At 42.4% G+C, this 16,491-nt stretch overlaps 1 protein-coding gene across 1 annotated transcript; it reads right to left on the reverse strand.

Annotated features, from left to right (window-relative positions):
- Window positions 1-1,306: 1,306 nt before the first annotated feature.
- FRG1 (FSHD region gene 1) lies at window positions 1,307-13,340 on the reverse strand. Its single transcript, XM_090036040.1, has 9 exons — window positions 12,912-13,340; window positions 12,656-12,723; window positions 9,993-10,115; window positions 9,024-9,081; window positions 8,673-8,787; window positions 7,025-7,129; window positions 4,932-5,023; window positions 4,449-4,559; window positions 1,307-2,086 (listed from the first exon to the last, which is right to left on the reverse strand). The coding sequence occupies exons 1-9, from the start codon at window positions 12,971-12,973 to the stop codon at window positions 2,050-2,052; spliced, it is 771 nt and encodes a 256-aa protein (XP_089892166.1). The 5' UTR covers window positions 12,974-13,340; the 3' UTR covers window positions 1,307-2,049.
- Window positions 13,341-16,491: the final 3,151 nt, after the last annotated feature.

Genomic DNA, 16,491 nt, shown 5'->3' on the forward strand with positions numbered 1-16,491 from the left:
GCATACTGAGCCATAGGAGAGCAAACAGACCAGCAAATTTTTCCAAAGCAGTCCATGTGCCAATAAAGAGGATGCTGCAGTAAACAACCAAATATTTAGAGGCAGTAAGATCCTGCCACACACACTTACTACTACTTTGTCACATGAAAAATCTATGCATCTGATGACTATTTTCACAATTGCAGTTGCATAAATTCACACAAGCAACATTTATCATATTTTTTAAATGATAACATGCTCTCATGACTATGAAACTTGTAATGTTTTTTCAGCTGGGCTTCACCACCAGCTGTAATTTAGTCTGAATATAGGAATGTTCAATAATGGTTTCAAGTAACTGTGAGTAGCTATGTTTTTTTTTCTTTTTTTAATGGTTTGCTATGAAGTGTCCATGAACTTTTAATTGGCACAACTGATTAAATCTTATTTAGACAGATATACACTCTTGGGTACTACATTCTTTTTATGCATCCTAATCATAGAAAATTAGGGTTGGAAGGGACCTCAGGAGGTCATCTAGTCCAACCCCCAGCTCAAAACAGGACCATCCCCAACTAGATCATCCTAAGCAAGGCTTTGTCTATCTAGGTCTTAAAAACTTCCAAGGATGGAGATTCTACAGCTCTCTCTGGGTAATCCAGGGACAGGCAAAACGCAGCCTGTGGGCTGGATGCAGCCCGCCAGGCCATTCTATCTGGCCCATGGGGCCCCTAAAAAATTTAGAAAATTAATATTTATCTGCCCTGGGCTGCCTGTCATGCAGCCCTCAATGGCTTGCCAAAACTCAGTAAGTGGCCCTCTGCCCAATAAATTGCCCACCCCTGGGGTAACCTGTTCCAGTGTTTTACTATTCTCCCCATGAGCAAGTTGTTCCCTAAAATCTAACCTAATCTTCCCTTGCTGCAGCTTGAGATCATTGCTCCTTGTGCTGTCATCTGCCACCACTGAGAACAGATAATGTATATTAGTCATCATACTGTATATTATACAATATATAATTGTATATATTATATCTTAGTTCAGAGACAACTCTGTACTACAAGTTTACATGCAGAGAATTATGGCCACCACGAGAAAAAGAAGAGATGCCAATTAGTCCTTTGAAAAGACTGAGCACAGTAAGAGAATAACTTAAGAAAACAGGTAAAAAAGGTGAAGGAAGGGTTGCAATCATTGCAATTAGTACTTCCAATAGAGGCACTTTATTTAAAAAAAAAACAACAAAAAACAAAAAACTTTTTAACCAAGAGACACAGAAAAAAAGCACTGGAAATATTATTTACCAGAAATACACAGAATTTCAAAGTCAGTATATTACTTTTTTTAATATTAAACCTAAAAGCAAATGTACACAGTTGGTATAAGCTATCAAAATTTCAATTTCAATTTACCTTTTTTATTCTTTACAAGATTAAGTAAAAATAGGCAATATGGACATTAACAGATCGCTCTTTATCCTAAACCTAAGCTCCTGCATGTTTTTCATGTTTACTCCACCATGCCTTTCTGGTACACAAGTTATATCTCTATTCATTTAATGTTTAATATACTCGGCATTTCCAATGAAAGTTGAAAACCAGAAACCAAATTTTCATTTGGTCTAAGGCAGCATAATTCCACTGAAGTGAAGCTGAAGACTTGGTTCCCTATGCATGGAGAGCTTAATTTTATGCAGAAGTACTACTCATTTGTTCAATAAAACCACAGTAGGTTAATTGCTCATTTCTCTTTTGTATTCAGTATTACTTCTCTACTTGATTATTAACACTTAAAATTACCAAGTTGCTACTTTCTGCTGAAGTCATTCGATTCCTGATGAAAAATCTGCATATCAAAACTTTTTACTATAAAATATTCAACTAAATGGTGTTCATAAATGAAGAAATGACATCCTTAGGCAGAGAAATGCTTGATGCCAACTCATATAAATACTTAACACCATTAAATACAATTAATCAAAATTAGAATAAATAAACCTTGCAAAATGTCTTATTCAGGTGGTATGTTCAGAAGACAAAACAAGATACAAAAGCACGAGTCAGTTGTTCATCACTTGCAGTATCTATCCGCTTTCAGTTTTGCTCTCCTACATGAAAAGAGAGTGGTGAAATAAAATTTAAGTTAAGGGAAATAAATGTGAGCACCGACTATTACAAGGCAAATAAGGCAGCAGCTAGAACAGAGACCTAAACCAGAACTTCTGACTTGTACATTGTTTTGTGCCACTGCACTATTAGTATTTGCATCTGCATTAACAAGTGTTTACAGAACTAAAAAAGCACCCCCCCCCCCCGGTCTGTTATTACAGGACAAAACTTAGTATTTCTACAGAACTTGCTACAAGCTGGTATTTGTGTGAGTTTGACCATTTAGCTTCTTTTGGGGCTCTAAATTCTCATGTTATCAATTTAAGCAATCATGTTATCAATCTTCTACACGACATGTACTTAACTCACGTATAACTACTGATTTTGATCAAGTTATTAGTAGTCAAGATGAGCTTCATGTGTTATTATGGGTGGCCTCCCAAAATAAAGTAATAAAATTTCTCAGATGGTGGCCCGAGCAAGAGAGTAAGGTTTTAAAGATCCCATTAGCTCTCTTTATTACCTCATTACTTTGAAGAGTATATGGTGCAACATATTGTAGTTGGATTCGAGGATAAATGTTACCACAAAATGACGAAAAACAACCGCATATTATGTCAGCCTTGACATTTTAACCCTGCTCGCTGCGCCAAATTGTGAGAGTTTGATGCTGAATTATATAAGGACTGAATTAAGCACAGGCTCAGACCTGGATGTTCAATTTAAAACTTTTATTGTTTCACAAAGCTGTAAACTAAAGGAGGTCTGTTGGTTCACGAGGTTCCCAAATCAAGCCCTTGCTTTCTAACCCGGAGGCTAGGTGCGGCTGCCTGATTCAGTAGTCTCAGAACTGGTCAACAGCTCATTTAAAAGGAGTCCCTTATCTTTTTTTAGACAAAAGATACAAAACTGTCCCCATGTTGGCAGTAAGGCCTCTAACATAACTTTACTATTATTTATATAAGATAACACTTATACATATGCATTTCTAATTCTTACTTCTATTGGTTATTTAGTTAACTTATCTATATTATAATATCAGGTGATACACTTTGTATTATAATTTTTACGCTTCTTATGTTAATTTTTAATGACCTTTGTATTTCTTGTGTTAATTTTCTATAACCTAAATACATTATTCATCTATATGTTTTGCTGGTTTTAGCAGGGTTAAAATGTCAAGGCTGACATAATATGAGGTTGTTTTTCGTCAGTATTCAGTAATGTAAATGTTACATTAAATATTTTGTTTTAAATATTAAAGCATTACAAATCTAACGATGTTCAGGAAATTCACTTAGTGAAAGAATTTTTATTTTGAAATTTTGGCTGCAGTCACAGTCTATGACAGGTTAATTCTTTTTTATGTGAATGTTATATACTGCCATATGAAGCCATTCAGACAAGGGCAAACCCATACTGGGAAACATGGGGCGCCTCTACACGTGCACATTAGCTTATTTTACCATGCATTCAAGCATCACAAAAACTATGCGCTTCTGCTAATTCACATTAATCACCTTCTTTTAGTACCTCACAATGGAGGTACAAAATTTACTAAGCATTAGCAGAAGTGCATTAATGACCATGCAGATGCACCCATATAGTTATTTAGTATAACTCTAAATCTATAAATCCATGGGAGGGTGGAGAGGAGAGGACAGACGCCCAAAAACTTTATGGAAAAGGTAATTAAAAATAAGTGAGGAAGAACAGTCTGGCATACTTTGAAATCTTCAAGAATCAGCCATGACTAGTAGTATTCTTTTTGCATTACTCTTTGGATTACCACAATTTAGAAAACAGCTTTTCATCATGGCTATCCAGCTTTGCAGTTCAGCTGCCTTTAAATCTAGATAGATAGCACTGTAACTTCAAAGCTGGCTCATTCTGAAGAAGTTACATTTTGGCCATGGGGAATCTAGAAACACAATAAAGAATATACTCAATGGCCACATGTGTAAACTTAAAATTGCAACATTTTCTGACTTCAGCATTAACAAACTAAATTTTCAACATTACAAAAAAAAAAAATAAATTGCTTTCTGCTTCTACCTGAAAAAGAAAAAGGATTCCATAATTTAGAACAACTAGACTTCCTATTGTTGGATTCTGTGTCGTACTCAATGAGAAAAGGGTTCTTGGAGGGAAACAGATGAAAGAACAAGTTATGAGAAGTTTGCTTTTATACATCAAAAAATTTGTTCTCAACTGACCAAACCTGTTTTGCTGAAAATACAGAAAATGGACCACAGAGGAAAAATTAGGCAACCTTAACTCTAGTTGTCTTTAGTGCTCTAGGTATATTAGAGTTCCAAAGTTTTTGTTTACTTAGTAAATTATTTTTTGGATGGAAATTACCTGTCTAGCAGTGTCTCATGAAAAGTGCCTTCTTTTCTGGCTTTTTTGAGAGCTTTAGCATCTTCTTGGCTTATTTTGAGTTTATGGTCTTGGAAACTTTGGAACTTTTTTCTAAAAAGAAAAATAAAGAGTGTGACAACATTTCCAGTTCCACCGAAGCATGTATAACATTCAACAACTGTACTAAGATCTCAAAGTTCCATGTATAGATTAAACTGGCAGAGAAGCATTGTGGTCTCTCATATTTCACTGTGTGTGCTGTGAATTCAGCTACTGGATGTTCAACAAGGTTTCTGAATGGTCAGAGTCCGTGACCAGCACATTAATGAGTTCATTCAACTAGAAGCATGGTAGGTTCAAGACTCAGGGCCTAGAAAGGTTTTATGCAAGGGAAAATTGGGTATCTGAGCACAGATGGTTCTTACTGGACAGAATACTTTAAATGTAGAAGGATAACACCTGAATTGCTCTCAAACCACGTACACGTAATTGACTTCACATTGTTTAACATTTCCTTTGTCTTCTTGTGGAATATCGTCTTTCTTTTCAGTTTCTCTTTCAGCACAAGTACGGATCTTGTCAGTTAAGAAGAGAGAACAAAACAGAAAAAATGCACATTATTTAAATACAGCTGTTGACAAAAAATATTTTGACATCCAAGTTATTCAGAATTTAACAGATGTTGAGTTTTTCATGTTGGTAATTTCCTAATGAAAAATCAAAGAACATTACTTAACAAAAATGTTTTCCAAAGTTGGAATGGAGGCCTAGGAAGGACCTCCCGGTAGCATCAGGTCCTGCTCCCTGCTATTGCTGTAAAATCCCTTTCACACACCAAACAAGCTGCTTGCTAAAACAAGCCAGGATTTTGCACTCCCCCTTCCCCCAAAACGTACTCCTACTAACAGGCTGTTGTCTTCTGATGGTTAGAAGCCTAATTTCCAGGGTAACTTTTATTTATGCTCAAATTATTCCCATTTTGTGCCAGTGCTGACCTTTATCTTAAATACCTGTTCTTCCTCTCAGGTGTCCTTTCCTGCCCAACAAGGCATTTACTGATAGAAATGATATCCTCTTCTCAGCCTTTGATCTGCTTGGCAAGCTGCTCTTTTAGGGTGTTTATACGTGTGCTCCAGGAAGTAGGGGCATGGTGGGGAAGAAGGGAGCTTTAAATTAGTGCAGCTCCAAGATCCATGTTAATTAAAAGTGCCTGGAACCTCACATGTACTAGCATCCTCATGCTAAAAAAATGGTGGTGGAGCTAAACTAAAACTCAAACAAGCTTTAGTTTAAAGTGCCCCGCCACCATTTTTCAGTGTGGGGATGCTGATAGATGCAACACTGAAGGCTGCTGGAGCAGAATTAAATTTCCACGCTCCAGCAGACTTGATTAATCAAGTCCTTTCCAACGCTCTGGAATTGCATCATGTTGGAGCAGACTCCCTGCACGTGTATAGGAGCCCTTAGTGTCTTACATTAGGCTCTCAATTCCCTTGGTTATTCTCATAGCCCTTTACTGCAACTCCTTCAGTTTGAATCTGAATCCAACTAGCTTGAATATGGGTGATCAGAACTGCAGTCAGTACTCTAGGTAAGACTTCATCAATAACCTTAATAACAGCATTTACATTTTCTCTCTCTCAACTGGAAATACCACTCCTAACACAACATTTGCCTTTTTCACAGCTATGTCATATTTTTGGCTCATAGAATAGAGATGAAGATTACATTGCTTTTCTTAGTTTTTTAAATATTAATTTTTATTTCTATATAATTATGCATTAGGTCTAAGACTTGGGAGGTGTTAGTGCCTCTATTTAACCCATCTTTTTCTTGTGGTTAGGCCCTATCTGGAGTACTGCGTGCAGTTCTGGGCTCTATGTTTTAAAAAGGACATGAAGTTCAAGAGTCAAGAGGCAGGCAACAAAGGTGATAAAGGGCTTGGAAAACAAGTCATTAGACAAGAGGCTGAAGGATCTAGGGATTTACAGCTTGTGGAACTTCTTTTTTTGTTTTCTCTATTTATATGTTTGAAAAACCCTCTTGCTGGTATCTCCTTTTCAAAGGCTAACTTAGCTGGACTTTTGGTGAGCCTCATACTTCTTAATTTTTAAGACACAACTTCCTTTATTGATCAATCTCATTTCCATTCCATGTAGGCTGTCTTGCTTAGTCCTAACAATATTTGAAATGGTTATTCATCAATGTCTGGCATACCCCTTCTGATAAGTTTCTCTTCTTTTTGCTTGGGATGTATGTTCCATTTTTGAAGCAAAGAAATTCCAAACTTCCTCTGCCTTAAAGTCCTTGTGCTCTTGTCCAGTTGACTTTACTAATAAGTTCCCTTAGTTTTATTAAGATTTGTGTTTTTGAAATAGGTTCTTAAGAGTAGCTAAGTTTTGCTAATTCTGCTTATCCTTTCATTTAAATTAGATAATCAACTTACGATTATTAGATCCGAGGTTATCTATGACCAACTCTTCCATAAATGTTTTTCAAAGTATGCATTCTTACATTTTGCATTATAATACTCACACTGACAACAACAATCAAAAATTATCCATCTTATAAATTACCTTGACCATTTCTTCTTCACCTGCCATTTTACTTTTGGCTTCTATGTCTCCCTCTTCATTACATCTTATAAAGCAGCTGTTTGCTGCTAGTAAAGCCATTCTCCCCTGTAGAAACACCACCAAATAGTGGTTAGTATTACAAATGTTAGTCATTAAATTTAACCTATAAAAGTTAACTTCTAAAATACTGCAGAAAACACCAACCAACCTTATGAAGTCCAGGTGCCAATTTACAAGTCAACTGTCTGCTTTATAATCTTGCAATATTTGCCATGTTACTATTTTACTGTCAGAATAAAGCATACCTTTTGAAGTATTATAAATGTATATTTTCTATTAAGAATGTTAGCTTTCTAATAATACCAGCCAACTGCTGGTGAAGAATGATAAGGAGGGGTGGGCGGGAATGAAGCGCCACCATGCAATGTCCCATGCTGCTGCTGCTCTGCCTCTGGCCCTGTAGGGCTCCCCCCCGCCCCTGTGTCTGGCTGTGTGCCCCCCCGCCCCTTGTTCCATCCCACCCACTCCCTGCTGTCATGGCAGTGCTTTGCTGTGCCAGTCTGTCCTCACCGTCCCCCTCTGCCTCGAAGGAGCAGGGCTGGGGCCAGTGTTATGTTTTTTTGTGCTTGTGTTTTTTTTATTTTCCTTTTTCATCTGTTGGATGCTGTGGCGAGGCTGGACCTGCTGCTGGACCTGCCGGGGTGTGTGTGTGTGTGTGTGTCTGTGTGTGTGTGTCTAGCACACAAGGCCAGTCCACCTGCCTGTAAGGCAAGAGGCTGAAGGTTCTCCTAAGACAAGAGGCCTCGCCCACCTGTTCCAGGCCCTCAGTTCCCCTCTGTCATTTGGGGGGGGGGGAGTGAGAGGGGAAAGAGATAGAGCCCCACTTCTTGTTCAGCTTAATTCCCCCATGATGTGGCAGCGAGGCGGAATCCACGCCTGGATCTGTGCACCCTCCCCTACGTCCAGCCCTGTGCTCTGTCACCTGCAAGCAGCAGAGCCAGGGGGGAGGGAGCAAGGCCCAAGGCCTGTGCTCCATCCCCTCTGTCCCAAGTGTTATTGTGGTGCTCTACTGCGCTGCCGCCTCCTGTCCAAATGCTCCTGGAGCACTCTGATTGGTTGCTTCAGTCAGCTAATCAGAGTGTGAACAAAGCAGATCTTACGTTCTTACGATGACAGGCTGAGAGCCATGGGACTCTTTAGCTTGGAAAAGCACAGGCTCAGGGGTGATCTGATGGCCACCTATAAGTTTATCAGGGGTGACCACCAGGATCTGGGGGAATGTCTGTTCACCAGAGCGCCCCAAGGGATAACGAGGTCGAACGGTCACAAACTCCTGCAAGACCGTTTCAGGCTTGACATAAGGAAGAATTTCTTTACTGTCCGAGCCCCCAAGGTCTGGAACAGTCTGCCAGCGGAGGTGGTTCAAGCACCTACATTGAACACCTTCAAGAGTAAATTGGATGCTTATCTTGCTGGGATCCTATGACCCCAGCTGACTTCCTGCCCCTTGGGCAGGGGGCTGGACTCGATGATCTCCCGAGGTCCCTTCCAGCCCTAATGTCTATGAAATCTATGAAATTACAGACAGACAGACTAAGGCTTTTATACATAGAGATAGAAGATAGATAGAAGATGCTAGACAGCTTACATCTTGGAAGACAGGTTCCCATTGTTCTCTCGATCCTATTGCATCAGAACGCCCTATAACCAGTCCCTCTGAATTTATACCAAGGTATTTGCCATAGCCAGACTTCAGTGCAATCCTTCAATTGGGGAAGGGGATGGGGATGGATAGATAGGCAAAGACACACAGAATAATATTTTAAAGTTAAAACAGCCAAGGGCATTCAGTTTACCAAAGAAAGGTAGCATTATAATAAAACAAATTTGAAGTATAACAAATATTGTTTCAGGGTTAGAAGAAAGACACAACTGTTTAAATTAAATTTTCAAAAAAACTGAATTGGACATCAAAGCTTGTGTATATTTATTAAGTTACCTGGTGTCAGACAACTTTACTGCTGTAAACTGCTCAGGAGGACTAGGGCCATCATCATCTGGAGGAGATTTTTTTTTAAAGATTAATATCAGGTATAAAGCATTTGACATAGAACATTTTAATCTGCAAGATCATAGAACATAAAAATAATGAATTATCAGTGTATGTTACAGGAAGAATTATTGGTTGAGGGCAAGATATTTTGATGGATAATTTTCTCTAGTTTTTATATTTACAGCTATAAAATACATTTTGTACACTTTCCAAAGTTAAACACCTATGTTCTCAGTATTCTACAAGATGCTGAATTTGTTTCAAGGAATTCAGGACTCAGACTTTATAGCAATTCATGCAGACTGCTTGTCCAATCCTGTAGACTTCTTTGAAAATAAAAGCATCACAAAGTGAAAGGTTAAGATTTTTATAAGGCCATGTACTTGCTCTAGCTTAGTTGAGAGAATTACTAGAATACTGTTTGATTTCCTGCCTGACTAAATATCTTGCTCAAAACCAGAATGAGGGGAAGATCAGCTACCAGGCCATTTCAGCAGAATACCTGCACAACAGCAGTTATGGAAGGATGCTTTAATGACACTTGGGATGGAGTGGTAAAGGGACATGATCTGGCTTGAGTTCCTCTCTTTCTTAAAAGTTGATCCTATACAGGTTTTGTATGATTTGATACAAGTTACACTGCTTTCTATCTAGTTAAAGGCCTTCTAGGTGAGTCTTTTCAAGAGTAATTAATTGTTTATATAAAACAAAACAGGGAGAAACTAGATTAGTAGAATTGATTAACAGTTACTAATGGGTGAAATGATCTTCTCTGCTGTATTATTCTGAATCTGATGCAATTAACTAGCATTATTATAAAACATTTATTGGCTCAGAGAAAAATTCTCTATTTAATGAAATAAATGTTTCATACCTAGACACTACAAATTACCCTCTCCTTTGTTTTAAACAAACCTTTATGTGGGGCTCCAAGTGTAAATAGGCCATTGTCAAGGGCATGGATATAAGCTCCTTTGTCCATTTCTATAGCTACAGATCCCGTGATTTCACCGAAATTGCTTACTGCCCACCAGTTTCCTGAAATGCAAGAAAATTATTCAGTGGTAAACACTTGGCATTATTTTATTCTTTATGCTACTTTATAGTATTTATGTTACTAGTCACAATTGTATCATAACTCATGACTCCAACTGTTAACAAGAACATCTTTTGTGTTAGGTGCTGTACAAACACAAGGCAATCTATGCCCCAAAGGATTTCTAACTTAAAAAAATAAGAATACTTATACCATGAGTCTGATCTTTACAGCAGGATGCTGAATAGATAAAAGGGGATAAGAATGTATGTGTCAAGGCCAGACAAAAAAGATGTTGCAGTGATCAAGATACAAAGCAAAAGCCTAAATGAGTTTCAGTTGTGTACACGGACAGGAAAAACTGTATTTCATGTATTTTACAGAAAAAGTCTGGGAGATGTAGACATCATCTGGATTCAAGAAGCAAAAGAGCTGAAGGTGACACCCAAGTTATAGACACCAGTGACAGCAATGCAATCCTACAGTCAAACTGAGATAGCAGATTTCGGCATGGGGTAGAGACTTGGGAAGGAGAGAGATTTGTTTTAGCAATGCTGATCTTTCAATTTATGGGTAGAGATTGAGGAAGAGATGCCAGAGAAACAAGCTAAAGACTTTAGTTAGCACAGAAGACAGTGCTAGTTTAGCAGCATGCAGTAGAGCACAGGAAGTTCTTATCCAATTTAGGTAGCCTGGTGTAAAGTCTTGTTTGATTACAATTACATTTAGGATCACTGTACATTCCTAATGTAACCACCTCTAATATTTCAGGAGTTGGACAAAGTTTATTCTGTATCACTCCTTTCATAACAAATGCCTGATAAAAATGTTTAGCAAGTGCCCATTTGCCAGACATGGCAATAAGTAATGGAATCAAATTATTGGCTAAAAAGAAATCCCGTTACCTGAAAGTCCCAAGACAACATTGGGCATACTGAGCCTCAGATCCCCCTGCTGAATTCTTGGTAGACATAGGTCACAGCTCTGCAAGTGATTTGCAAGTCAGATGATCTACCTCTGTCAGTGGGGCAACGGCTTGTCGATGTGGTGCCAGAACTCAGGATGTTAACGTCTCCCATGAGTCACCAGCTGCCACTGAAGACCCCAAATTTGGCAGCAGGCAAGGGGCGCAGAGGTGAGCAGCAGCATTCAGCTTTGGGTTCTAGAGCTAGGCCAAAGCAGCAGCTCAGTCAGCCAGGCCAACAAGCCCTGTGGGTGGGTTATGATGGACAGTAATTTTACAAAGTTTTAGATTATGGATTTTTGTAGGATAGTGTGGATAGAGATGATCCTGGCCTGAGACAGGGGTTTGGACTAGATGGATATATAGGTCCTTTCTAGCCTGACTTTTCCAGGATTCTATGAATATTTTCATTGCTGTTTTCAGACATCAGTTAATTTACACTTAGTCTGAAGGTGCCATACAAATATGAAGTTTGCATACAAATATGAAGTTTGCAAGCCAACCTTTTTCCAAGACAGCAGTATTTTTTTCCTCCCTCTGAGATGTGAGCCGGTACAAATTGCTTCATACAATTACAAGCCTGCTGTACCTATTTGAATGTATACACGTTCACCCCTTTTCCAATCCAGGCCATGTTGCAAGCATTGCATATCAAAGCTTAAGAAACAGAAGTGTTACAATATTATTTCCTTTGCACTCAACCTAATAAAAGTGAGCAATTACCTAGCACTACAGTGAAGGCTTCACAACTGCTGAAAAGATGATTATTGAAATAAACCAAGACTATTTGTTATGCCCAGAAAAACACAGACTTAGACCCACCATGGAAACCATAAGGCTCCCTTCATCAGGGAGGCCAGTAAAGACATAACATTTGACTACCTGGAACAGCTAAAAAGAAAGCAAGGACGGGAGTGTGAATCACAGGCTTGTAACCCAGGGAAGTAGGACGCAGAGCAGCGTCCACTGCCCCTACAACGACCCTGGGGGGGCAGCGCATGAATGCTGTATGCCCCCCGATGCTGGGGGGACGCGGCGAGCTCCTGCAGGTGGTGGTGGTGATGTTGGCAGCGGGAGCATGGTGGCAGCAAGCAGGGAGCTCCTGCAGGCAGCCACGGTGCCGCGGTGGTGGGGGTGGCGGGTTCCACGTACCAGCAGTTGGCAACCACCTGCAGATGCCACCAGCAACAATCGCGGACTGCCCGCAAATGCTGCCAATGGTGAAGAGGTGGGTGGATGGGTGGGGGCGAGCAGCGACTGCCCACAGGTGCCACCGGCAGTGTCAGCGGTGCCTTTTTCCTGGGGTACACCGCCACATTCAGGAGGTGCATGTGCACCCCCTGTGCGTTGCCAAAGGAGCAGCCGACACAGTGCAATTAACAAAACTCTGCCCAGAGCTGTGCGCACAGGAAAGCAGCCCCGCAGAAAGGAATGGGGCGGGTGGAGAGAAGGGGCTTTGGGGTAGTGGGAAGCAGGACAAGGAAGGAGAAAGAGGCTGCACATTTGGGTGCTTGAGGCGCGTCGGGAGCCCCGGCACCAGGATCCCGGCCAGGTCCCGGCGGGCGGTCGGGAACTCACCCACGACGTCAAGCTCATGCGCTTCCTGCTCCTCTCTCCTCCTCTTCTTGTCCTTGTGCTTCTTCTTGCTGCGGAGCAACACACAGGGGCACGACCAGCTGCTGCCTCCACTCGGGGCTGCAGGCAGCGGGCCGGGCGAGGGGAGCGGGTCTGCGTGGGCCCAGCACAGCAGCCGCAGGAGGCGCAAAGCGAGGGCCCCGCGTAGTGGGGAAGCGGCCCGGCCCCCCAGCTCCGCCCCGGGCCGTCCCTTGCTCACCTCTTCTCTTTCTTCCCTTTGAGAACGAGCTTAGTAGATTTCACAGAAGAATATTCCGCCATACCTCACTAAAGCAGCCGAAAAGAAATAAGCGGTACAGACTTCCTGCAAAACGACGGAAAGCACCGAGGGACAAATACTCTGTCCCTCTCCGAACCCATTCAGCCCTTGGCGCATGCGCAGGGAGGATCCGAAGCCCTTGCCATTTCTTTGCCCGCAGAGCGGCGAACTCTGGGGTGACCGCTCCCAGCGCCGAGCTATTTGGGCAGAGGGCTGGGGCTGTGGGCGCCCGTCGCCCTCCGGAGGAGGGAGGCACTTTGCAGAAGTGTTTTGGTTTTTGTTGGGATGGAAATAGAAAAAAGAACGAAAACCGCAGGGAGATTACAAAGCCCCAGGGCTCCACGGAGCCGAGTTGAGTGGCGTTTCTGGCAACGCCCCGCCCTGCTGGCCTTTTTAGCGCTGCGCTCTTCAAACCGTTGTTTCCTCTGCAAGGGCGCTGCTTGCTGCCCCTTCCTGGGGCCTCGCCTCCGCCGCAGCCCTGCAGCTTCGAGCTGGGGGCTGAAACCCTCCGCTGGGTGTGGTCCCGAGAGCTCGGCTGTAGAAATAAATGCCCGACAGTGAAGACCTGCAGGCGCTGGCCACAGGCTCAGGGAGGCTAGATTTAGTCCAGCATGGGCTGTAACTACCCCACGTACACAAGTACAAGCTGACTGGTCTGTTGTGCCAACCCCGCAGCCCCACAAACTGGCACAGGAAGTGAGGGGGAGTTCCCACTTTCACACAGAAAATCCTAGGGGTTGGGGGCGCGAGCCCATGGGCCAAGGGAGGGAATGAGTACAACGTAAAGAAAGAAATAGCACTGCGGTAACAGGTATCCAGGTTGTAGCTGTATTGGTCTGGAGGAAAAGGCAGTCAGGACTTGTAGTAGAGATGCTATCTTTTAATAAACCAACAAGGTTTTTTGCAAAAAATGGCATATTTAATTGCAAGCTTTCGGGCACAAATGCCCTTCATCAGGCATTGGAGAAAAGAGTGTAAAAGTTCTCACTCAGCACCTTAATTCTCCCCTCCCTGCTTCCAGTGCTGTCCCAAACAAGCCTTTAGTCCCTAAAGTGCTCAAACAGCAGGTGCCCCAAGTCTGAGTCCAGCACCTTCAGCCCGTGGGTCTGGCTGACAGCCTGTGGGATCTCAGCAGTCTCTGTGTAGGCCTAACTCCTTGTACAGAAGTTGCTTTTTTTGCCATTTAAAGCGCCTTATTGCCATGACTAAACAGAAGTGCACAACTGTATAGCACTTTAGAATGGGTACAGCACTTTAAATCAATCCTTCTTAAAAGAGTATTACATCTGAAGTACTGTACTTTTCTGCATTTTAGCAACCTACAGCGGTTTAAATAACTTGTGTATAATGGTCACATTTCGGACCAGTGGAAAGGCCGCAGGTGCAGAGCCATCCCTGCCTCCTAGCTTGGAAAGTGCAGGGAGGCTTAGTGCCTGTCACCCCCAAGCACTGAATTTCTGTCACATTAAAGAGTGCTGTAACTTTATAGTGCTAGAAAAAGTGCTGTAAATACCAGCACTGTAAAATGTGCACAGAGCACTTCTGTAAACAGCCCAGGTTCCAGAGGCAGGCTGCTCTCTCTTCTCTTAGCTCCCCCTTCATTTTTCCTTTCCCTCCACCCCCTGGGGGTTGCTGGAAGTTGCAGTCCACATCAACATTCAGCACAGCTCTGCACACTGCTTCCTGGCTTCAGCTGCTGTTACACGCATTACATTCACGTTACACTGCTTTTTGCCTACGTCATGGGTGCTCAGCCTCTGGCCTGCAGGCCAAATGCAGCCCATGGAGCCATTATATTTGTCCCATAGGGCTGTCCTTGGGAAATGTAGTGGGGGAATGGTGCCCATTAACAATCCTCTCCCTACCTCCCCTGACAAATTCCCAAACCCCAAGAACAGCACTGGTGGTTTCAACTGGGCCATGCCCCCTCCCCATCTTTGGATCAGGGCTAGGCCATGCTCACTTCCCCCATGGGGTTGGGTTGAGGCCAAGCCACACACCCTTTTTCCCCACAGGGCCAGGTTGGGGATGGGCCATGTCCCATTTTTTCCTTCAGTGCCAGGTCACACTTTCCTTTGGGGCTTGTCCTACCACCCAGCTCAGCTGGGGCTCCACTCCTTGCAGCCCCTCCTCTTGCCCATGCCCTACTCCCTCCTTCACCACTGGGGCCTTGATCTATGCTCTACCCCCCATGGGGGGGACAAGCCCTATGAGGAGACACTAGGGCACCTGGACCTCTTCAGTCTCCGCAAGAGAAGGTTGAGAGGTGACCTTGTGGCTGCCTATAAATTCATCATGGGGATGCAGAAGGGAATTGGTGTGGGTGCTCACCAAGGTGCCCCTGGGAGTTACAAGAAATAATGGCCATAAACTAGCAGAGAGCAGATTTAGACTGGACAGATTTAGACTGGACATTAGGAAGAACTTCCTCACAGTTAGAGTGGCCAAAATCTGGAATGGGCTCCCAAGGGTGGTAGTGCTCTCCCCTACCCTGGGGGTCTTAAAGAGGAGGTTAGATTGGTATCTGGCTGGGGTCATCTGAACCCGGTGCACTTTGCTGCCTATGCAGGGGATCAGACTCGATGATCTCTTGAAGTCCCTTCTGACCCTAACATCTATAAATCTATGAATTTCTGGCACCTTTCCCTTTTTTGGGGTGAACTGTATGGGGTAGGTCAGGGATTTTTTTTTTTGTTTCAGCAGAGTGTTTGAATTGTGGGTATTCTTTTGTAGCAAAACCCCAGTTTTTATATATATATAATAGATATGCATTCCCTTCCCCAATTATTTCTGGTTTTTCTTTCTCTTTCTCTCTATTTCCTATAGACAAGCATAAGCGAGCTCTGTCTTAGGATAAGCTTTAACATTTTTATTTTGGTAGCAAGTTTTTGGTTTTGGATATCCACTGTTTTATATTGTATAATTATTAGGTTTGTATTGATTTTTACTGTTGTATATTGTATTATTATAATTTTTGTATTGATTTTTATTGTTTCATATGGATATTGTATGGGTTAGGCCTATGTTTGTAACTGAACCAAAGTCATGTCAAGTTTCCATTTTATATGTCATCCTCCATCTTGTGTCCTCTGCCTGGTCATCCCATGTTGCAACTGTATGAGTCACGTACCCCTCCCATGTAAATTGGTTCTTGGATGAAGTGATTGGGAATGATTGAAATACAATGGTAGCAGGCCTCTACTGGGTGGCCTATAATGACTGGGCCATTGCCTCGCATTGATTCATCCAGGAACCACGGACCTCACCCAGGACCAGAGACAAGAACCCAGGATTTGAACGACAAAAGACCCTGCAGAACCAGCAACTCTCCCATTGTACCATTACAGACACCTGAACCTGCACATCCCTGCACGGAGCACACATACTCAGTATGCCGGGGCTGACCCTTGCCTGGGCATGCCTCCTGTCCCTAGGGTCACACAATTTTGCCCCTATAAAAAGAGGCAGTGAAGACAGATACAGTGGGATGCCCTCTCCATCTGGACCAGCACCATGCCAT

This window comes from Crocodylus siamensis, chromosome 2 (genome assembly GCF_052110815.1).
Source record: "Crocodylus siamensis isolate JL-2025a chromosome 2, ASM5211081v1, whole genome shotgun sequence".
NCBI classification, from domain to species: domain Eukaryota; kingdom Metazoa; phylum Chordata; order Crocodylia; family Crocodylidae; genus Crocodylus; species Crocodylus siamensis.

Coding starts and splice junctions, on each gene's coding strand:
- FRG1 (XM_090036040.1), bottom strand. CDS start 12,973: ATGGCGGAATATTCTTCTGTGAAATCTACTAAGCTCGTTCTCAAAGGG. Junction 9,082..9,992: donor ACTTGGAGCCCCACATAAAG/GTTTGTTTAAAA, acceptor AATCTCCTCCAG/ATGATGATGGCCCTAGTCCT. Junction 7,130..8,672: donor GGGAACCTGTCTTCCAAGAT/GTAAGCTGTCTA, acceptor GTGTTTCTACAG/GGGAGAATGGCTTTACTAGC.